The sequence below is a fragment of the Sorex fumeus genome, unplaced genomic scaffold (genome assembly GCF_029834395.1).
Source record: "Sorex fumeus unplaced genomic scaffold, SorFum_2.1 ptg000051l, whole genome shotgun sequence".
In the NCBI taxonomy this organism is placed as follows: Eukaryota; Metazoa; Chordata; class Mammalia; order Eulipotyphla; family Soricidae; genus Sorex; species Sorex fumeus.
Genome location: NW_026606108.1, coordinates 10930955 through 10953897, shown reverse-complemented (window position 1 = coordinate 10953897; position 22943 = coordinate 10930955). Strand labels below are relative to the sequence as shown.

At 62.6% G+C, this 22943-nt stretch overlaps 1 protein-coding gene across 1 annotated transcript in view; it reads left to right on the top strand.

The window, feature by feature from the left end:
• NDST1 (N-deacetylase and N-sulfotransferase 1) overlaps window positions 1-22943 on the top strand; it is a 50908-nt gene that overhangs the window by 6068 nt on the left and 21897 nt on the right. Inside the window, exons 2-3 of the mRNA XM_056124517.1 lie at window positions 2132-2223; window positions 19421-20330. Of these exons, the coding sequence (XP_055980492.1) occupies window positions 19788-20330 (543 nt within the window). The 5' untranslated portion in view covers window positions 2132-2223; window positions 19421-19787. The remainder of the gene's footprint in view (window positions 1-2131; window positions 2224-19420; window positions 20331-22943) is intronic.

Below are 22943 nucleotides of genomic sequence, written 5' to 3'. Positions count from 1 at the left end.
ACCTGGGGGCCCTAACTCCCCATCCCCTCAGGAGACGCGCCGGCTTCCCGGGGCACTCAGCCCCCACTCGCTGTGGTGCTGGTGCTGACTAGGATGGCAGCAGGAGATGGGCACGTCACCTCTCAGCAGTGTATCCAGGCTCGGGGGTCCGCCCGGGGTCTGCTGGTTTTGCAGGGGCTGTATGGTTCGGCGGAAGTGGATTTGTTCTGTGCGTCTCTGGAGCGAGGAGGAGGTGTGGTCGGGGCCAGACAGGGTGGACGTGCTTCGAGGCTGGAGCGGCTCCTGCGTTGCGCGGTGGGCGCTCTGGCCCCCGGCCCACTGGAAGGTGGAGTCTCCTCTTCCAGGCCGGCCCAGGATTGCCTGTCCGGGCAGGTCTTGGAGGGTGCTGGGGCGAGGCTGGCTTGGCTGTTGCGCAGCACGGCACCTCTAGTCCGTACCAGCAGCCCAGCACAGAGCGGCGTGCCCAGGCAGAGGCCGGGGGCAGAGCCGCAGATGTCATCATCGCAGGGCTCTGCCCTCCCTGGCTTCCTCTCTTCTCCTGACCAAAGCCCCCGCTTCCTCAGGGAAGCCCTCCTGGCTTCACCCCTGGTAAAGCCTGTGCTTCTCAGGGTTGGTCTTGGGTAGCACTGGCATTGCCTGAAAACTTCTCTCTGCAGTGGGGTTGGGGGTGCCCCCTGCGGTGGTTGCTCAGGGCTGACTCCTGGCAGGGTTTAGGGGACCATATAGGGTGCTGGGGATTGAACCTGGGTTAGTCGTGTGCGAGGTGAGCGTCTTCCCCACTAGCCCCCCTGCTGGAGAACTTTTTTTTTTTTTAAGTGAAGTAAAATAGTTGTATTGAGGGAGGGTACTCAAGAGAAAGTAGCGTACTCCGGGAGAGAAAAGAAAGGTCCTTTTTCTTTCCCAACAAAGTAAAGGAATTTGTTCCCTAAAGAAAGACTCAGGCAGCCATCCGTGGAGTGCTATAAAAGAGAGATTAAGCACCCAGAGTGGACGTGTGGGCGGCCCAAGTGGTGTGCCCGCCAGGGAACTCTTTGGAAATGCGCAGGATCTTGACCACACCAACCCTCCAGAACCAGGAACTCTGGTGACTGCGGCGTGACTCCAGCAGTTCGTTTATTGTCTTATTTTTGTTAGGGGCCCACACCCAGTGGCGCTCAGGTGTACCCCCTGACGGGTACTCAAGGGGCCATGTGTGATTCTGGTGGACTCGGCACAGGATTGTGACTTCCGCAGCTGTGTGTGAGGCAAGAACCTCCCCTCCTGGGGCCGGAGCAATAGCACAGCAGGGAGGGCGTTTGCCTTGCACGCAGCCAACCCGGGTTCGATTCCCAGCATCCCTTATGGTCCCCTGGGCACCCTGAGCTGGGGTAATTCCTGAGTGCATGAGCCAGGAGTAACCCCTGAGCATTCCGGGTGTGACCCAAAAAACAAACTAAAACAAAACAAACAAAACCTCCCCTCCTGTACTATCCACACTCCAGCCATCTATTTCTTTTTTTTTTCTATTTTAAGAAGACCCCACCCATAGCCCTATCCCCCCCGGCTAGGGATGTAGCCCAGCCTCAGTGGTAGGGAGCTCGTCCCTGGCACTGCCAAGCAACAACAGCGCACAGCATGCTTGCATGCTTAGGTTCGAGAAACACTTGACTAGCTCATGTTTGAAATATCTGCCTGTTTCCTTGGGCTCTTCAAGATGAGGCGGTCTTTAGCATTCCAGACACCTAGCAAAAGTGGGAGCCACGGAGGAAAACCCAGTGTCTCTAGCCGGTCTTCAAGGAACTGCAGCCCGCTCCAGGGAACGGCCACCCCTTCCCCCGGAGCGAGCCTGGGCTGCAGTGGACACGAGCCCAGCGGGGGCCAGGGCAGCCCACGAGCCCGCCCTGGGGAGTGCCAGGGCCAGGGCTGTGTGGGCATCCTGGGGCGCCAGGGCGGGCGGCAGGAAGAAGCACCGGCTGTGGTCCTCGAGGTCGGCGGAGCCTGGCCGGTCAGCGGATCCGTGGTTTCCAGAATGATCCCCTAATTGCCACCCACACGGCCTCGGAGCTTATCAGCCTCGCTTGGCCCTTCCTGCACGTGCATCTGGCGTGATCCCCAGAATAATCCTGTCTTTTTCTTTGCCCCCCTTTCACAGATGGGAGCACTGAGGCCCGAGAGCCGTGGTGGGGCTGTGTAAGGGTGCGGAGGAGCAGGAGCTCGCTGGGAGTGCTCACGTCTCGGGCACAGGTCAGTGTGGTTTTCTCAGGGTTTGGGGTCTGCACCGTCGTGTCTGTGCTGAGTGACTCGGGCTTTCTTGGGGGCGGGATGGTGCCGGTTAGGCCCCACAGCTCCACAGGCTGGGCCCTCCCCCGCAAGTCTGGGCTGTCTGGCCGTTCTGTGACAGGTCAGGGCACAGGCCCAGGTGCCACAGCCAGAGCGGGAGAGAGTATGAGAAGAAGTGGGTCTCGGGTGCAGGGTGGGAGATCGGGCCGGCCTGCCACCCTGCAGTCCTTCCTTCCTTCCTTCCTTCTTCCTTCCTTCCTTCCTTCCTTCCTTCCTTCCTTCCTTCCTTCCTTCCTTCCTCTCTCCTCTTTCTTTTTTTCTTTCTTTCTTTCTTTCTTTCTCTCTCTGTCTCTCTCTCTCTCTCTCTGTCTCTCTCTCTCTCTCTCTCTCTCTCTTTCTTGTTTTTGGGCCACCCCCAGTGGTGCCCGGGGTGACTCCTGGACTCTGCACCCAGGAATCACTCCTGGAAGTGCTTGTGTGACCAGCATATGGCATGTTGGGGATCGAACTCGGGTCAGTCGGGTGCAAGACGAGTGCCCTTGCACATTCCCCACGGTTCCCTCTCTCCCACCCGCCGCCCCCCGCCCCGCCCCAGTGCCCCTGAGAGCTTTCTGGGCAGTGCAGGGCCCCTTGGTTTCTCCCTGGGAGCTGGGCTCCGAGAGGGCCGGCAACTTGGCCACACACTACGGACTGGTGTGAAGCCCAGAGCTCTGTCCCGTCCCACCTGCAGCGGGCAAGCCGGGTCCCCTCGGGATAGCCCGGGATAGCCCGGCAGTGCAGGGGAGGAGGGACACAGGCCTGGGAGTGTCCCCGGGAGAAAGCTGCCAAGGAGGGGTGGGGTGGCTTCCGAGAGGAACAGGAGCCCCAACCCCAGACGGAAACCAGCTGCATTTTCTCGGTCCGGGGAGGATATTTGGAACAATAGAAGTGGAAGGGGGGAAATTGGTCTATAAAAAGGGCTTCTTGATATCTTTAAACAAAAAAAGTTGTCAGTAGGTTGGACTTTTGTTTCTCCGAAGGATGTTTATGTGACTTTCTGAAAGCTGGACCCCACAGCTCCGTGAAGTTGGTCAGCTGCCTTTGTTCCTTGGGCCTCGGGGCTGGGATGGTGTCGCTCCCCTTTCGAGAGTTGGTGAGATGAGACCGGCGGGGGTGTGGCAGGGCAGTGGCACCGTGGGACCGGGGCTCCCCTGCGGGCTTCTCCCAGGCTGCGGCAGTGGGGGCTCCCCTGGCCAGATGCTGGGCCCAGCTGTCTGCCGTCTGCCCTCTGCCCAGGCAGCCAGGGCTGGTGTCAGATTCACCCTGTGCTGGCCCCGAGTCCTGCTGAAAGTGGCCACGTGTGTCCTTGGTCCCGTCTGCACACGGAGCCCGTGAGCCCCAGAAACCGTGCGACGTTCCCTAGAGGCATTTCTGTGGTCTGCCTGGAGACTCTCTCGGGGTCTTCGGCCGTCAGAGGGCTCCGTGTCATCCCGGGCGCCGGCAGTCTGGGGCTTCTCAGCAGTTGTCACGGACAGGAGCCTGGTGGCAGGACGGGGTCAGAGTTCAGAGTGGGGTCAGGAGCTGTGGGTCACGCGAGCGCCTGCAGCCCCGCGTGGGGACAGCAGCAGGGGCTCGTGGCATTAAGGACCCTGCCCTCCCTGACCCAGAGCTCACCCTGGGGCAGGGTCGCTGCCTGTGTGACAGGGTCCAGCTCAGCGCTGATGGGTGGCTGCACCCCTGAAGTGCCTCGTCTGGAGCTCTCGGGTCATGGTGTCTGCCCGGGGGGCCTCCAGGAAGGGCTCTTGAGCAGGGCATGGTGGGGAGGGGAGGCCCGGTGCTGTCCTCAGGCAGGGTCATGGGATCAGCCCTGCTGTGTCCTGCCGTGTGTCCCTCTTCCCTTCCCTACCACCCACTGCAGGGCTGTGGCGGCTGCTCTGCTCCTCAGCTCCAGGGAGGAGCTTGAACCTGCTCTAGTTTGGAGGGTTGTTGTTGCCCCTCCCCGGGGGCAGAGACAGGGACTTCTTTTCCGAGGAGGGGGACAGGTGGGCTGTGGTCTCCCGCCGAGGACTCCTGTGGTTCCAGCAGGTGTGCCACGTTGTCCCTCGCCGTGCGGCCCTGGGTGGTGGCTGTCTCTCCCGGGTCACCTCCCCGGTGGCTCTGCCGGCTTCCCCCCCAGTGCCTGCCACGCACACTCTCTCTGTCCCCTTGAAGAGTGACCCCTGGCAGGCCGTCTCCGCCCGGGGCATGTTTCTGCCTCGCCTGAATGCTGAGCTCCTTTGACGGCTGGAGAGTCAGCCTCCGGGAAGAGCAGAGAACCTGGGTCCCACAGTTGCTCCTGCCCGCGCTTGCGGGATCTCTGACCCTGCGGGCCCATCCCTCCTGTGCTGGGTGGTGCCCACTTAGGGCCTCACTGGGCCCCAGGGGACCAGCCTCTGGAGCAGCCTGTCCAGTGGTGCCGGAGCAGTCTCCCGGACCAGCAGTGATGGCCCAGCCAGGGAGTAGCCCCGCTGGGCCGTGGAGGAAGGGCTGCGAGGAGGAGCCTCTGACCCCTAACTGCCTCACAGGCAGGTGTGTGACGGGGGCTGGGGGCAGGACCCCTGGCCTTTGGGTCTCAGGGTTGCTGTCCACCCAGTGGTCTTCCTCGGGGCTTGTGCTTCTACCTCAGCTCTCCATGCAGCTCTCCATCGATGCCCATTTCCCTCTTTCCATTGAAGTCCTCAGCCCTTGAGACCAGCCATGCTATTGGGGACGGGGTCGGAGCTGGGGGTTGCCTCTGTTCTGGGGGTAAGGCAGTGCCCGGATCCCCACCTGCTGCCCGTGGGGAGGAGGGCACAGAGGCGGGAGCCAATGCGTGCTCCCTTCCCTCTCCGGGCGCCTGGGAGGCGTCTTGGAGGAACGAGGGGCTGGACTGTGACATCTGCATGGGCCCCCCTGGCCAGGCCGGGGTGAGGTCCCTTTCTCAGGTCCCAGTGTAGGGTGCCAGGGAAGGAGCGGGTGGAGTTTGAGTGTGACCAGTCAGAGGCTGCGCCCCCAGCAACCCCCTGATGGTAGTCTGTGCCCGGGGGTTGGGGACTGGCTTCCCTCGGTCACTGGCTGGGCAGTTCCCTGTCATCTGGTGCTGGGGCAGTGGGCCTGGGCAGGCCGTCGACAGGCCAAACTGAGGCACAGAGCAGGACACGTGTGCGTGGGCAGGCTTTCCGACCCTCGTGCCAGGCTGTCCGGGCAGGAAGTCGTTATGGGGGAGGGCCTGGCATTGGGGGTGTGCAGATGGCCCCAGACACCCAGCATTCCCTTACCGCGTGCCTGGGGGGGTCTGCTGCCCCTTGCCCTGTGCCTGGCACCAGGCTCTATGCGCCTTCTTCCCAGAACAAAGCTTCCTTCTTAGGGGCTGGCCTGGTGGGGGGCCCCCAGCCTCCGCCCTCCTCTGCCAGCAGGGGACTGTCTCTGGCCCGGGGGCGGGCAGCTGTGGGGGGCAGTGGGGAACAAGGACCAGCCCTGGGGGCTGCTGCTGAGGCTGTGGGCACCAGGCCATGTGGATCCCGCCCCCAGGAACCCTCCTCTAAGGGGGGTGGGGGCAGGAGCCCTGAGGTGCTGGGGGGGTGTGGTTTTCTTTCTTTTTTTTTTTTTTTTTTGCTTTTTGGGTCACACCCGGTGATGCACAGGGGTTACTCCTGGCTCTGCACTCAGGAGTTACTCCTGGCGGTGCTCAGGGGACCCTATGGGATACTGGGAATCGAACCCAGGTCGGCCGTGTGCAAGGCAGACGCCCTACCCGCTCTGCTATCACTCCAGCCCTGGGCTGTGGTTTTCTTCACGCACCCTCTTCCTTCCGGTGTTGAGGCTGCATCACCGATGATGCAGCCCCACCTGGACTTGTGGCTGGCACAGAGTCAGAACCCCCCAGCCGCTGCCCCGGCCTCAGTATCTCCCCTGCCCCCGCACTGGCTGTGTGCCAGGCGGCTGGGAGGGAAGCGAGGCCCTGGGGAGGGCACAGTCATGTCGGACATGGGGTGCACCGGGAGCACCAGGGAGCCGAGAACAGCCAGGGAGCAGCGAGGGGCAGGGCAGGAGACTTGCAGGGGGCACTTCACCCTGGCAGGGGCTGGCGCCGATGTACCTGTACTCAGGCATCCTGGGAGGCTCTGGTGTCCAGCCCCGGCTCCCACAGAACCCTCAGAAACTAAACAGTCCGCACGGAAGGAGGGGAGGCAGCTGTGGGCTGGGGCTGGGGTGGAGGTCGGCTTGTTTGGACATGTCGGAGAGGGGCGAGGTGGGCTTCCTGAGAGCCCCTCTCAGAGAGGGCGCGGGCCAGGCTCGGACTGAGCTGGCAGAGGGACCGAAGGGGTGCTGGTTGTGCGCTGGCCGCCGCAGGGCGGGGCATGGGAAGTCCTGCCCGCCAATTTGGGGGAGGCCACGGGGTGCGCCTGCCTGGGGGACATGGAGTTCCTGTGCTTTGGGGGTGACCTGGGCCTTGCATGCTCCTCTGCCTGCAGGGGGTGGGCTGTGCCCTTGCGGGACCCGCCCCCCCAGCTCTGCGAATCTGCCCTTGGGGAATGATGTTCCTTGGGCCCTTCCTGAGCTCCTGCCTGGTCCTGCTTTCCTAGTCTCTGTCCAGAGGAAAGGCCGGTTCTGAGGCTCAGGGGCCCTGGGAGTCGGCTGCCCTCTTGCCCCCGTGGGAACTCCTGCCGGGGTCGGGGGACGGGACTGCCTGCCAGTGTCCCTACCTGTCCATGAGTGCTGAGTTGTGCTCTGAGGGTGACCCTGGCAGGCAGAGCCCCAAGACCTGGAACCCAGAATGGACCTGGGGTCGGGCTGTGGGTGTCCACGCAGCTCCGACTGGGCCAGGGACAAAAACCTCCCCGAGCTGCGGTTTCCCCTTGGCAGAAGCGGCCCGGTTGTAGAAGCTGCATCTCTCATCATCCTCAACAGAGACCTGGGCGTATACCACCAGGCTGGTGGCCACAGCAGCGTGAAGGTGGCCAGAGCGAGGGGCTCTCAGTGGGGGGTGGGGAGGAGCCTAGAGGCCGAGGGGTAGGAGGGTGTGGTGTGTGTGGAGGGGGCAGCCCCTCAGGAGAGCGGCCCTGCTGCCCCCCTGCCGGCCTCCAGCTTGAGGCTCTGCAGCCTTGCTGTGGATGGGGCGGGGTCCCTCCTGGGCCCCGGCAGCAGGACCGGCCAGTTTCCCTTGGGGAGGGAGGGAGTGACTTCGAGGGGGTGTCCATGCTGATGAGACATGACTTGTGTACTGGGTTCGGCGGGGGCGGGGGGCAGCATTCCATGGGTCACTTGGATGGCCCTCGGTCCCCTGTCTGGGTCTGCTGCCGGGTGGAGCAGTGGCGAGGTCGGCCGCGGGTGGAATGTGCCCCGAGGACCCACACCCGAGTGGAGCCCCGGCATGCCGGCCGGGCCCTTCGTGCCAGGACACCCAAGGACGTTCCAGAGTCCCAGGGCGTGCGGCCAGGCCGTCCCCAAGCACGGCTGCTTTCTCAAGGTCCAGGGGCTTTCAGGGAGGGCGGAGGCGTGGGAGCCGTTCCAAGGAGACTGCTTAGAGGGATAAAGTGAGACCCGGAGCGGACCCCCTGCCCAACGTCTCACCAGGCCGACTCCTTCCTACCTGCCCCTTCCCCTCCCCCATACTCCGTTCCCGTGTCCCTTGCTCACAGCCCTGGACTCTTGCCTGGACATTTGTAACAGCCTCCTCCCTGCGGGCTCTCGGAGAGCGTTGGCCGTCCGCCCGCTCTCCTGTTGTCCAGCTGTCTGTAACCTAATGTAACGCGTTCCTGGGTGCATCTGTTCCCTCCTGCAGTGGCAGCAGCAGTAGCAAGGGCAGGGGGTCCGGGCCCTGGCCTGAGACACGGGGGCCAAACAGCCACACTGGTCTGTGACGTGTGCAACGCCAACAGAGCAGCGCTGAACTTCGAAGGGTGTGTGAGGGTTAAATGAGGTCATCCGAGAAGGGCCGGGCGTGACCCCTGCCCAGAGCACTCTTAGGAGCTGGATGACGACAGGCCCAGGGCTCAAAGGCCATCGAGGGCCCAGATGTGGCTCCAGATGGTATTTAAGTGCTGGTACATTTCTGTTTGTTATTTTGTGTTTCTTTTGGGGGGGCCCGTACCTGTTGGTGCTCAGGACTTAATTCTTGGCTCTGTGCTCAGGGATCACTTTTGGCAGGGCTCAGGGGACTATAGAGGGTGCGGAGGTCGAACCTGGGTCAGCTGGTTGGCCTCATGCAAGGCAAGTGCCTCCCCATCACTGTACTGTAGCTCCGGCCCCATGAAGATGCAGCTCAGAGATCGGACTCAAACGAAGTCTTTTTCTTTTTCTTTTTCTAGCTTTGGGGCAATGCTCAGGGGTTACTCCCGGCCCTGCACGCAGGAATCACTCCTGGAGATGCTTAGGGGACCCTATGGGATGCCGGGGATCAAACTGAGGGCAGCCGTGTGCAAGGCAGACTCTCTCCCCGCTGTCCAAGCTTTCCGACCTCCCTGGTCCAGTGGTAGAGCTCATTCCTGAAGGGTTTGGACCCCCAGGACCCTATTCCTCCCCCCTCACCCAACCCCAGGGCCTGAGGGTGGCCCTCACTACAATAAGTACAGACCTCTCGGCACCGACTGAGCGGGAAAGGCGAAGCCTGGACAGAGCCAGGCATGGGGGGCATTGTGGGTGCAAGTCGTCCTACCCCTGGCCTCCCTGTGTGCTGTGGGGCATCACCTCCTATGGGGTCCCCGGCCCTTGTTTGAGAGAGGGAGGAAATCCCCGCTCAGCGCTCAGAGCAGGGTCACGGTGAGTGCTCCTGGTACTTGGGACTGCTCACTGAGGTGGGCAGTGGGGGCCACGCCCCTCCAGGCCTGCAGGTGGCTTCCGGTGCCCTCGCTGGGGACGGAGCAGGAAGTGCGGAGATGCCCAGCGCCACTTGGGCCCTACGGCTGGTGCCCTGAATTCAGCGAGTGACCCCGAGAGAGAATCCAGTCTCATCTGGCCCTTCCTGACATCCGCGCCTGTGTCCTGACTCCTGGAACTGTAGTGAGGCTGACCGCGGCTCGTGGTCACACAAGACCGCTCTGTTTGCCTCCGGAGCCCGCCGTGGCTCTAGGTCCCTGGGGAGTGCCGGAGGTCACTGATGCTTTCTCCAGATCAGGGGAGGACCCCTGGGTCATGTGGTACGATTCTGTGTTGCAGGCAGCCGTGGGTGGTGGCCGGTGTGGAGTGTGTGCGCCTGGGAGGGCCTCGGCCAGCCTTTCAGGAGCACGCAGCCTGCTCGGGCGTCGGGCCAGCAGGGGAGCACATATGTCTGCTCCTGGCTGGGCTGGGGCTGGGCTGGGGCTTTGCTCCCTGCGAATTAACCGATCCCAAGTACCAGTGGGCCCCTGCTAGCCTGCTGGGCACTGTGGCCTCTTTCCTCTGGGATCTGAGATGCTGCGGCTCTTGCTTCATCCCGCTCTGTGTGTCTGTGTTCAGAGAGAAAGGGGGGCCCTTCCACTCTGCTGCCCCCCACCCGGCTGCATCCACGGGGTCTGGGGAACCTCCCTGGTGGTGGCTCAGTGACCCACTCCCCCAGATACCGGAGGGACACGTGACACGTTCCTGAGCTCGCAGGGAGCCTCTGACCTCAGCAGGCCTGTGCTAGGGGGTCTCTGCTGCTCCATCCCCCACTCCTTGGCTTTCCTCTGCTCCAGCGTCTGGGGTCCCGGGGGTGGGCTGCATGGGGGTGCCTGGGCAGGTGGGGTGCAGGCCGCCCTCCTGGAGGGCCGTGTGGGGCCTCGCATGGTGGTTGGCGGTGTCCTGGGCCCCACGTGGGCCCCACTTGTTTTCCGTGCTGATGCTCGAATCAGGAGTGCATGTCCCCCTGGGGCCCTCGGGACGCACACTCCGTCGCAGGGACCCGCCCAGCAGACCGGCTGCTCTTCACCACGCTCTGCATCTCAGTGCTTTGACTGGGCCCGGCTCTCCCCAGCAGGGTGGCAGGGTGTCAAAGGCCAAACGCCAGAAACACCAGCTAGCCGGCACCAGGGATATTCGTCCTAACTCCTTTTCTGGGACAGGCGGGCGGGGAAACTGAGGCCAGAGCGGGGTGAGGCCCGGGGAGCCAGGTGCAGCTGGGCCTGAGCCCAGGCCCGCCGGCGCTTCCCAGGGTTCTTTCCATGCTTGGCTGCCCTTGCCTGGGAGGGGCCGTGTGCCCGAGGCCTGGCGCTGGGGACGGCTCCCCCTTACCATGGGGTCCATCAGGGCCTGTCTTGTTGTGTTGCCCCCAGGATGCTTCCCGGGGCCAAGGAGGCAGGGACTGGGGCCTGTGCAGAGGTGGTGGCTTCTGAGAGGCAGCAGGTGGCCCAGGTGCCCTCAGCCGCCCTCTTGTCCCCTCCTGGGGAGGGCTCTGGGCTGACAATAACACCATTTGTCCTGGCTCTGGGATTAGGTGTGGCTCTATTACAGTGTGTGAGTGTGGCACCCTCGGGAGGGCCGAGTGCAGGAGGGGACACGGCGAGGGGCAGCCTGCAGGGCCGGCAGGCCTGTCGCTCTCCCAGCCTCTCTCTCTCCCGCTCCGGCTGGACGTGTGTGGGCTCACGGTAGGCGCGTGCCCGCATGGGCAGGAGGGTCCGGGTGCTGCAGGACCCGGCACGGGACCCCGTGGGTTCAGGAGCAGGTGGCGGCGGTGAAGGCCGGTGCAGCAGTTTGCGGGACCCTGGATTGCAGCCGGCCCTGCAGGTCCGCAAAGCTCCCAACCTGGTGGGGGCGAGACTGAGCCGCGGTCAGCTGCGGGAACTAGGAGGGTCCAGTCTTGCAGGACTCGTCGGTGCTGCGGGACAGTGTCCAGGGGCTTGGGGGCTCTGGGGTGGAGAGGGCACGGCTGCAGCTCCTGCCGTGCGCCTGCCCAGCTGTCTTGCTGTGGGTCAGGGAGATGCCCGCAGTGTGACCGGGGCACCAACTTCCCTTCCTGGGCATCTCCAATGGTTCCCAGGGCCCAGGAGGCCGCGCTCTGCCCGCCTAGTGGTGCTGAGGACTAAGGTTTGGAGGAAAGTGGTGGTGCTGGGTGCCAGGGGCTCCGGCCCACACGCCTTGGTGTCTGCACTGGAGAGGTGGAGGGTCCGGGCCTCCTCAGACCCAAGAGCACCTGGGGGCCCTGTGGTGGGAAGGGGGACGGAGAGCAGGCAGTCGGGGATGACAGGCTCATTTCCACGGCTGGCCTGTCCCCAGGCAGCAGGGTGACCGGAGAGTGGTCAGGAAGCCTGGGAGGCCTGCCCTCCCCTCTCAGCCTCGGGCACGGAGCCGCCCCCTCCCAGGCAAGGTTCCCTCTTTGCTGCGGCAGGGAAGGTCCGCTGCCTTTCTGGGGACCCCCAGTACCCTCTCCCACAGCTGAGGCCCTTCCTGGCCACAACTGGCTCTCCAGGTCGGCTCAGGCTCCAGGGCGTGGCTGGCTGAGTTGTGGCCTTTGTCCCGAGGGGCTGGCTCGAGGCTTGCCCAGGTGCCCCTGCTCAGTTCCGTGACCCGGACTCAGTCCCTCCTTTGTCTGTGAGCTGCCTGGACTGGGCACTGCCAGGAGCAGGCTAGGACAGGAGATAAGGAGCCCGCCCCGGCTCTAGGGCAGACCTCAGGGAAGTGGTCACCGTCATCGAGGGGCTTGGGCTTGAGCAGCCAGTTCCTGGCCCTGTCCCCACGGGCAGCAGGCCCTGGGCCCTCTGTGAGCCAGCCTGCCCCATCTGCAGCTGGAGGTCCGGGGGCGGGGACTGCCGCTTGACCTTGAGACCCGGGGGCAGCTGGGCCTGCCCTGCCCTGCTCTCCACCCCTCCCGCTGCTGTCTGGTCTGTTTGCTCAGTAAACCCTTTCTTTAGAGCTGGTGCAAAGGTAAGCGTTCAACTCAGGCACAGGGAGACGGAGACAGACCCTCCTCCCAACACCCCCCCCCCCCCACTACCCCACTACACCCCCCCCCCCCGCCCCCCGGATGTGAGCTTCTGAGGTTTCTCTTCGGGCAAATCTTGCTCCCTGGAGGGAAGCAGCACTTTCTGCTTTGTTTATTTGTTGATGGATGGATGATTTGTGGGGCGGCTTCCGAGAAGCATCATCGTCAGAGTATGGGGAAGAAGCAGAGAGGGGCTGAGGCGGGGTGCGCCTGGGTGGCTGACTTGCGGGGGCCCAGGGCGGAAGCCTGGATGCTGGGAGCAGGCGACCCTGTGCTGGGGTGCGCTCCCCGCCCTTGCCAGCTCTGGGGTCCTGCTGTGGGTCTGCTGTAGTCCAGCTGGAGCCTAGGGCACAGGCACCCCGGGGGGTCATGGGTTTGCTTGAGACTCCTGCGTGAAGCCGGGCTGAGATCTCTGCCGGGAGTCTGGTGTCTGGTGGGGGGGTTTAGCCCCACTGCTGGCGGCTGGAGTCCAGCCCTGGGACGGGAAGCTGGCCTTAGATAGAGGATGGGCAAGGTTTTGTGTACTGTTTTGTTTGGGGGGGGCACAACTGGCGATGCTCAGGGGGTCTCTCCTGTCTTTGTGCCCTGGGACTCGCTCTGGGTGGTGCTCAGGGAATCATATGGGGTGGAACCTGGTCAGCTGTGTACAAGGCACACACCCCGCTGTCCTCTTCTTCTCTCTCTCTCGCCTAGGACGGGCAGGACTCTAGGGACTGGTTCGGTGCATCGCAGGGAGACCCTTTCTTGGGCCTTTGTGCCACCTCCACCCCGCCCCCATTCTCATGCTCTCTCCCGGGTGCTCCTGGGGCTGGTCCTGGTGATGCCCTGCTCTTCCTTGCGGGGAGTGATGGCAGCAGCTTGGCCCCCGCCTGCAGGAGATGGGGCCGGCCGTGCGGGTGCTGCTGCCCAGGCGGAGGCAGGCACGTGCTGTGGCCTGGGCTTGGGCTGTGGTTGCGTAGCTGGGCGGCAAACAGGAGCCTGTTCTGAGTGGGTGGGTGGGTGGGGCGGGCCGGGCGACTGAGGGGCGTGTCTGGGTGGTGGGTGGTGGGGTGACTGTGCTGGGGGCGTGGCAGGCTAGGAGGGGCTGCGCCAGCTGTGGGGAGTGGCCTGGGCTTGCCCTTGGGGCCTTTCCACCCTGCCCCTCCCTGGGTGATTTACGGGCACCACCGTGCTAACCGGCCCCTGATGCCTGCCTGCCGTGTGGGCCTGGCCAGGGTGAGTGCTCGAGAGGCCTTGGGGGCTACCGTGCCTGGTGCCCGCAAACTCAGGGAGCAGCGTGGATCCCCTCTCATTCGGGCCCGACTCTGGGTGCTTCCCTCTCTTTCAGGGGGCAGGATTAATCTGATGTGGCTCGGGGCCAGCTCTTCCCTGCCCCTCAGTTTCCAAGTCTGCCAGGTGGGTAATGGTTTGGTGAGACCATGCCCCCGAGCGCCGGGTGCGGTCGGGGTGGGGGAGTGGAGGCGCTGTGCTCCCCGGGATCTCTGCCCTGGTCACAGCCCTCGGAGAGAGAGGAAAGGAGGAGAAGCCCCGCTAGGGGAAACTGAGGGCTCTGCACGGCTGAACTCTGTACTGTCTTGCAGCCTTGGAAAGTGGGTCCCGGGGGCGAGTGTTGGCCCAGGCTGAGCTGTCACCTGCCCCCCAGGCCACTGGCATCCGAGAAACAGCACAGTACTTAAAGCCCCTCTGGCGGGGCTGCTGCCCACAGCAGATGCCCAGGCATGCGAGTTGGTGCCTCGCTGCAGTTCCCACGGGAGGCACTGGGGGGCGCAGTCTCGAGCGCCTGGGCTCCAGCTGCTGCCCCTGTGTCCTTTAGTCACTGGCTCTCAGTCACCGGGGTCTTTGACAAGCCTGCACTCTGCCTCCTTTTCCTGGGTTCCAGAAACACTGGGAGGGGGGGTGTGCAACTAGAGCATTTGGAGTGGGGGGTGGGTGGGGGGGGTGGGTAGGGAATGATTTTCAACTCCAAGCAGTGGCCGCAGTTTCGTGGTGTTTCCTGAAAGTGTTGCGTTGCCATGGCGTCTCCATGACAACTGGAGCATCTCATTCATTATCCCTAGTACCTTGGCAGGGAAAGCTGGGCCAAGGGCTGGGGAGCGTAGTGGAAGATTGTCCAGGGCTGCAAGCCGCAGGTCCGAGACCCCTCAGCCCAGTCACCAAGGTTCTCCTGCAGGGCTACAGCCGTTTCCCTCTCACGAGTTCCCACTCTGGGTACCGGTTTCAGCTCTGCCGTTGGCTAGTTGGACAGTCTGGGGCAAATGACTTACCCTCTCTGAGCCTCACTTTCCTACACCGTAAGTGTGCGTTAAAGGCAGTGTTCATTTTAAGGATTAAGTGGGATAAGGTGCGTACAAGTGCTTCGCATGGTCCTTACACGTAGGTGTTTATTATACGGCAGCAGAGAAAAGTGGTGCTGATCATCCTCGTAATGGCACTATTGTCATCTGAAATTACAGACAGCTCGGGATTCAGGAAGGGAACCTGCTGGAGTGGAGGTGTGGCGGTTTCCTGTGGGACCATGGGGAGTCCCCGAGCTCTGCTGCCCTGGGGATGGGTAACAGTGGCCGTCTGGGCATCCGGCGAGGCCCTGCTCCTGGTGTGAGGCGTGGGAATGAGGTGGCCGGGCTCTCGTGGAGGGCGTGTGTGCTGACGGAGGCAGAGCCTGCGAGGCGTGGGCCTGCTAGGAACCGCAGGCTGCTGGAAGCAGCTGCTTGGAGGTTTGTTATGCTCGGGCAGAGGCTAAACAAAAGGAGGAGGTAGGCTGGGGACGGAGTTAGACCAGGAGATGAGGCCCGTGCAGGCGGGCCCAGAGTCCCAGAATGTTCCCTCTCTCAGGAGACATTATATACTCTGAGTTTTTCTGCTAGGTCCTGGTTCTGTTTTGCGGGCTTGTTTTATTATTATTTGGGAGTGAGGGGTGGGCCACCCCCAGAGGTGCTCAGAGGCTGTTCTGGCTCTGTGCTGAAGGGTCACTCCCGGTGCCACTTGGGGGACAGTGTTGGGATGGAACTGGGGTCCACCGCATGCAGGGCAAGTGCCTTAGCCTCTGTCCTGTGTCTCTGGCCCAGGTCCTGACTGAAAACGGGGACGGCTGATTTCAGGCTAAAGAGGGAGAGGGCTGCGCTGGCCTGAGGCATGGCTGCAGCCATGGCTCTGCAGGGCCCGTGAGAGAAGGACTGGGGTGGTCTGGAGATGGACCGAGAGCCCTGGAGGCCAGGAAGGGGAGCATGTGTGCCCAGTTGGGGAGCAGGCAGGCAGAGGGTCCTTCACTAGCAAACACTGGATACAGGGCTGACTGGGCAAGGCCAGTGAGTGGGACACAGGGAGAAGCCTCCCAAGTTCTTCATCCCCGCCCCCAGCCTCAACATGCTGTGGTAGGGCCCCAGGGAAGCAGCACTGGGGGCTGCTCTTGGCTTAGAAAGTCATGGTCCCAGGCTGGGGAGGGGTGCAGAGAGCAGGGGAGAGAGAGAGAGAGATAGAGATAGAGAGAGAGAGATAAACAGAGAGACAGAAAGAGAAGGACGGAGGGAGGGAGGGAGGGAGAGATAGAGCAAGAGCGAAAGAGAGGGAGCAAGAGAGGGAGAGAGACAGAGTGAGCAGGAGAGCGAGAGAGTGGGAGAGAGAGGGAGGGAGAGAAGGAGAGATGGAGAGAGAGAGAGAGAGAGAGAGAGTGCCGCGTGGTTTCTGCTGAGTCTTTTCTTCCCAATTCTGCCACTGTGTTATGGGTCAGCCCACTTTGCCAAGACGTCACAGTTTCCTATGATGCCGCTCAGGAAACGGGGCCACAAAGACATGACTTCACTTGTTCAGGACCCCACAACTGAATCGGGGCGCTGAGGTTTGGGGGGTGCTTGCCTGGCCTGGCTGGCAGCTGCGTTCGTGCTCGTGGGGAGTTTTAGGTCCGTGGTGGCGTGGGCTGGGGGCCGGGCTCCTTGAATTGTGAATGGCATTTTGAACGTTTGTGCATATTTTCCATGGGAAAATGCTGTTGGAGTCCCACAGGGGTCCGTGACCCCCAGATGCCTGTGGCTGCTGGATGCATTAACACTCACGCCAAAAGGCGGGTCTCGGGGTAGGTACTGGGGTGGGGGGCAGGTGGCACGGGGCACCTAGGCTTCCCCACCGGCTGTGCTCCTGACAGAGGGTGGAGCTGTCCTGCCCGTGATCCTCAGCACGGCCAGTGAGCAACCCACGTTCACGCCTGCTCTCCTGCAAGTGTAGGCCATTCTGGAAGGTTCTTCACGTCCCTGGGCTCTCCAGGGTGTGGCCTGGTGTCCTCCCTTACAGCTTTCTCCACTCAGGCGTCACCTCCAGGAAGCCTCCCTGCCCCACTCAGCTTCTTCCCTCCACTTCCCCGGGAACTGTAAGTGCCTGCTTGCTTTGCTGCCTGGAGCTGTCAATTGAACGTCAGAGAAGAAGAGCCCCAGATGTGCTGCCCAAGGATCCCTGTGATGGGCAGAGACCCATGTAGGGCGGCTGCCTGCTGAGCCTGGCCAGTAGCAGGCCTGGAGTCCCAGGCTTTGCCTCGTGGATGGGCACAGCTTTTTTTTTCTTTTTTTCCCCTTTTTGGGTCACATCCGGCCGGTGATGCTTAGGGGAATGCCTGACTCTGCACTGAGGAATTACTCCCGGCGGTGCTCGGAGGATCCTATGGGATGCCGGGGATCGAACTCGCTGCATGCAAGGAAAATGCCCTACCCGCTGTACTATCGCTCAAGCCACATGGGCACAGCTTTTTTAAAATGTCATTTTCTGGAACTGGAGAGAGTATAGAGGGTCGGGCACTTGCCTTGCACACAGCCACCCTGGGTTCGATCCTTGGCATCACATATGATCCCCTAAGACCTGCCAGGAGTGAGTCCTGAGTGCAGAGCACAGCTGGGTATGGCCCCCAAGCCAAAATTACTGTTTTATTATTTCAGAGAAACAATGGGGCTGGAGCGATAGCACAGCAGGTAGGGCGTTTGCCTTACACACAGCCAACATGGCTGACCCGAGTTCGACTCCTCCGCCCCTCTCGGAGAGCCCGGCAAGCTACCGAGAGTATCTTGCCCGCTCGGCAGAGCCTGGCAAGCTCCCCGTGACGTATTCGATATGCCAAACACAGTAACAAGTCTCACAATGTTACTGGGCCCGCTTGAGAGAAACAATAGGATTATCATAGAAAGCACAGTGGTAGGGCGTTTGTCTTGCACGCAGCCAACATGGTCGACCCGAGTTCGATTCCTCCGCCCCTCTCGGAGAGCCCGGCAAGCTACCGAGAGTATCTCGCCCGCACGGCAGAGCCTGGCAAGCTCCCCGTGACGTATTCGATATGCCAAACACAGTAACAAGTCTCACAATGTTTCTGGGCCCGCTTGAGAGAAACAATAGGATTATCATAGAAAGCACAGTGGTAGGGCGTTTGTCTTGCACGCAGCCAACACGGTCGACCTGAGTTCGATTCCTCTGCCCCTCTCGGAGAGCCCGGCAAGCTACCGAGAGTATCTCGCCCGCACGGCAGAGCCTGGCAAGCTCCCCGTGACGTATTCCATATGCCAGACACAGTAACAACAAAGTCTCCAATGGAGATGTTACTGGGCCCGCTCAAGCAAATCGATGAACAACGGGAGGACAGTGATTTGATTTGATAAAGAAAAAAAAAAGAACTATTACTCAGAGATCGTCATTAAGGATTGTTTTTGGGTTTGGTACCAGTGCATGGAAATTGGAGAGCCTTGCTCTTTGATTTTTTGGTTTTTTTTTTTTTTTTTTTTTTTTTGCCTTTTGGCTCACACCCAGTGATGCTCAGGGGTCACTCCTGGCTCTGCACTCAGGAATTACTCCTGGCGGTGCTCAGGGGACCATATGGGATGCCAGGGATTGAACCTGGGTCGGCTGCGTGCAAGGTAAATGCCCTGCCCGCTGTGCTATCCCTCCGGCCCCAGAGTCTTGCTCTTCTTGCCCTCGGGGCTCAGGTCCCCTTGGAGCCTGTCTCTTGCCTCTGCTTGCTCCACTCTGGAGAAGCCCATGTTCTTGTTCTCCCTTGAGCACATCTTTCCTCTCTTTCTCTCACATCCTTCTAAGCAAGTTTCTTTCGACAGAAACTTACCTTGTTTTGCTGAAAAGAAAAAAAAAAAGAAAAAAGAGGAAAAAAATTAGCAGAAATCTGGCCAGAGTTTTATAAATATCTTCCGTAACTGTATAATACACGAATCAGCGAGCGTCCTGCCTGGGCCCGCGCGAGCCCACCATGGCATCACGTGCTCTGCATTGTACTCGCTGAAGACAAGCCTCTGTTGTTGGCGACTGCTGCCGTCAGCACCACCCTCTGCTGTTGGAAACAGCGCGGGAAGCGTGTGTCCTGTGGGGGGATGGCCACTCTCTGCCCTGCTCGGGGCTGACTTGGCGTGGCTCTGTGCCGAGTGGTCACGCGTGGTGGGCACCCCCCTGCAGCGCTGCGGAGAGCTGTGTTCCTGGGGCCAGGCCGACCCACTTCCGCCGTGGCTGCCCTGGCGAGAAGGTTCCCATGGACACTGGAGTCCTGTGCCCCTGGGGGACGCACCACGCAGCCCCGGGGGCTGTCCTGGGGAAGGGCTTTGCCCCTTTATTCACTTCATTCATTTTTGGTCTGGGGCTGCACCTGATGTGATGGGGGTCGCTCCTGGTGGTGACCTGGAGACTGTGCAGAGTCAGGGATGGACCAGAGCCTCCCGTATGCTAAGCATGGGCTGAGCCTCTGAACCGTCTCCTGGACCCCAGCAGGGATTTGGGAGATCCGTTTCCCCCCTGGCCCTCTGTCCCGGGCCCCCATGAGGAGACCCCCCCAGCTGTCAGCTGCCCCCACTCAGTTTAGGGGAGGATGGAGGGCGGGGGGCGGCGGAGAATAGTTGGAGGTGAAGAACTTGAGACCCTGGTGCAGTGGTATAGATGCACTGATGCCCATATAGATGACGTCTGTGGGGCGCCCGAGGGGAGGCAGGAACCCCAAGTTCTGCAGGGTTCCTGGGCTTCACGGATGCGTTTTGTCTCTCTTGTCCTTCTGGCTTCTGGGGCATCCCGGTGTGGCCTGGACATGGGTGCCTGGCTCCTAGGATGCGTATGCCAGGGCCCGCACTGGGGGAATGGTCTGTTGCAGTGGGCGCCTGCTCCCGTCAGCCTCTCTTCCCGGCAGGGAGACTCGGGGTGCGGAAGCGGGCCTCACATCGTGCTTCTGGGCTTGACCGTGGGCCCCGCTCCCTGCGGCCAGTGATGCCTCCAGCCCCAGCCCTGATCCTGACCCGGACTCTGACCCCCCCCTTCTCTCCACAGCCCTTGCTCCGATCCCCCCACCGGCGAACAGCATGCACCATCCCCGGAGCTCCCCGATGACCTTCGGTCTCCTGCCCAGCCCCCCCAGGAGGCCCTGATGCCCTGGGGCACTTCTGCGGTGCACAGGACCACGTGGGGGTTTGCAATGGTGACATAAAGGGGCGCAGAGGCAGGAAGGAGCGCACCCAGCCTGCAGACTGTGCCCCCGGCTGAGGAAGGGCCGGGGCCTGGACCCTCCGTTCCCGCTGCCCGCTCAGGGCCTCCTCCGCGACGTCTCTGTGACTCTGTTGCTCCGTGGACGACTCTGCGCAGGCCCTCGGGGTGGCCAGGGCGGCCGGACTCTGGCGGCCGAGGCCTGGGGGCCAGGATGCCCGCCCTGGCGTGCCTCCGCAGGCTGCGTCGGCACCTGTCCCCCCAGGCCGTGCTCTTCTTGCTCTTCGTCTTCTGCCTGTTCAGCGTCTTTGTCTCCGCCTACTACCTGTATGGCTGGAAGCGGGGCCTGGAGCCCTCGGCGGACGCCGTGGAGCTGGACAGTGGCGGTGGCGGCGGCGGAGGCGGGGGCGGCGGGGACCCCCCACCCGTGGCCCCCAGCCGCCTGCTTCCCCTCAAGCCCGTGCAGCCGGTCACCCCTTCCCGCACGGACCCCTCGGTGCTGGTGTTTGTGGAGAGCCTCTACTCCCAGCTGGGCCAGGAGGTGGTGGCCATCCTGGAGTCCAGCCGCTTCAAGTACCGCACCGAGATCGCGCCGGGCAAGGGCGACATGCCCACCCTCACCGACAAGGGCCGCGGCCGCTTTGCCCTCATCATCTATGAGAACATCCTCAAGTATGTCAACCTGGACGCCTGGAACCGGGAGCTGCTGGACAAGTACTGTGTGGCCTACGGCGTGGGCATCATCGGCTTCTTCAAGGTGGGTGCAGGGCAGGGGAGGGGAGGGCGGCTGTGAGCCCAGCCTGCTGTGGCCCCGGGGCCGTGACCTTTCTTTCCAGCTGTCTCTGTGTGTGTGTGTGTGTGTGTGTGTGTGTGTGTGTGTGTGTGTGTGTGTGTAGAGTTCTTGCATCACCCCCCCCCCCCCCCTTCCCCAGCCGCTTTCACTGTGCCTGGGAGGAGGAGGAGGAGGAGGAATGCGGGTGGTTGGGGTGGCTCCTGGCAGTGCCCGGGGGACTGTGTAATGCGGGGGCTCTCAGCAGGGTGGGCCATGTGGTGTGCCTTAACCCCTGTACCACTCCCTGGCCACTGGAGATGTCTGTTCCTTCACTCAGCTGGCGTTCACTTGCTTAGCACTTCCTGTGTGCCACGTCCCATGCCGGGCTCTGGGGACAGGGTGGAGGTGGGGATGGACCGAGTCGTGGCTCGCCTGGGCCTGGGGTTTAGGGCAGGGCAGGTTATAGGCAGTGGCCGCATACACAGACAGGGTGGCGGGCAGTAAAGAGAACAAGCAGGGAAGGGGCAGAGAGGTGAGGGACTAAGTGGGCCCTGAGAAACCCACCGTCCAGGCCCAAGGGACAGAGCCTCGTGGCTTCCTGGCTTCTTACTGAGCACCCGAACTTGGGCTGGCTGCATGCTGGGTGAACGCCCTCCCTGTTGCACTGCTGCTCCGTGAACTTGTTTAGGTTCAGAGCTGCAGGTCTTGAGAGAGGTGCCAGGGCTGACGTTGGTGGACTGTCCCCCCTGGCGCCATCAGTGTCTTCGTCTCAGGTGGACGAGTCCGCCATCCCCCAAGGTTCCTGCAGGGCTCCAGCCCTGAAACAGGGGCCCGAGTGTGACTCTGGATGCCGCGGCCCTTCTGCTTTGTTTGGTTTGGGCCTGTGGGCCAGCCCCAGTGGGGCCGGGGTCCTCCTCCCGGCTCTGTGCTTGGGCACCCCCTGGTGTTGCTCAGGGCTGAACCCCTGTGTGCAGGTCCCTGCAGGCAGTCTTAACTGGAAGTCTCTGGATCTAGCCCCTCATCTTCCCCAAACTGGGGACCAGGCCGTGGACAGGGATCGTTGGTCCTCCTGAGCCTGGTGTCAGTTCTTTAAAAGGCCAGTCTGCCGTCTGCCTGTGTGCTGGGACCGGCTGCTCTAGTGAGCGCCCTCTGCTGGTCAGGTCGCACCTCTCGGCTTTTTCTCCAAGGCTGGCACAGTCCCATGCCTAGATTGCACAACTTGCAGACCTCAGGGATCCTGAGACTTCCACCCGGGGGTGCATTCCCACTGGGATCCCGAGACTTCCACCCGGGGGCCCTTTCCCACTGGCACTGGGCCGACAGGAGAGAGAAGGGACTGGAGAGCTAGCTGTACCCTGACTTAGGTCATCACTTGGATGCAGAGTGACCGTCTCCGCAGGGGGGCCAGCACAGTCCCCACCTCTCGGTGCCGTGCTAAAGCTCCGTAAGGCGGTGGGCAAGGATGCTCTCATGCTCTGTCACTGCCACCTCTGTGTCTCATGTGCCACCCAGGAGTCCTGGAGGGCAGGGACCTTCCTCACTCAGTGCTCCCTGGCCAGTCAGGTCCTGGGGCTGAGCATGTCAGCGCAGAATGCCGGCTCCCAGTTCCCCGGGCGCTCACTTGGCGCTCAGGTAAGGAATGAGACGCAGAAAGCTGAGCTGTCTAGGCCGTCCACCTCCTGACCCAGTGCGTGACCCAGCCCCCATCAGCACGTGGACGCAGAGCGAGTAGAGGGGGAGCCCAGCCCCTGAGTGCAGACGGGCCCCCGGTCGTCGGGCTGGTTCCCGGACCCTCCTAGGGCTTCTCTGCTAGGCCCGGTCAGACTCGGGGTCTCCCGAGTGGGCCCCCTCCCTGGGTGAGGCCTCGGAGGGGTCGTTCCCCCACCCTGGCTCCTGCCCGTCTCGTCCTCTGTTGGTTGTTTTCACTGCCCACTGGGGTGGATGACCGCAGCTTGGCCGGGTCCCTTTCTTGCTGCTTCCCAGCGGGAGAGCTGGCAGGCCCAGAGTGTCGGGGCTTTGAAATGGATCTCGGTGACGGCAGCCCGCCATGTCCTGCGCTCTTGGTCTTTCCCTGTAGGCATCCCACTGCCTGGCGGGTTCTGGCCAGGGGTGGGGGGTGGGGGCCTGTGGTATGGGGGTGAGGGGGCACTGTGCAATGGCCCGGACAGCGGGCAGCTGGTGGGAACTTCTGGGCCGTGCAGATGGGATGCAGGTGCCTTATGGTGGTTCAGCTCTGTGGGAATGGGGAAGAAGCACGGTTGCCTGGGGGCACCAGTACCAGCCCCGCTCCCAGGCACGTGCAGCCGTGCAGGGGTGCTGTGCGGCGAGGCAGGCTCAGCTGCTGCTTAGTGGCCTGGACAGTGGCCACCTGGCTGCATCTCCAGGGCCCCCTGTCTGCTGGTCCGACACATGTCTTCTCCATACACGTTCAGGTGGGACTTGGGAGACTGTGAATGGGAGGGGCCCATGCTGAGAGCCCTTGGATGAGGTTCTTGGTGGCTTCTCCTCCAGCCTCCAGGGCCTTGCGGGTCTTCCCACTGACCTGTCCACCCTTTTGCCCTTCCTCATGACCACTCTGCTGACCTCTCTCTCTTTCTT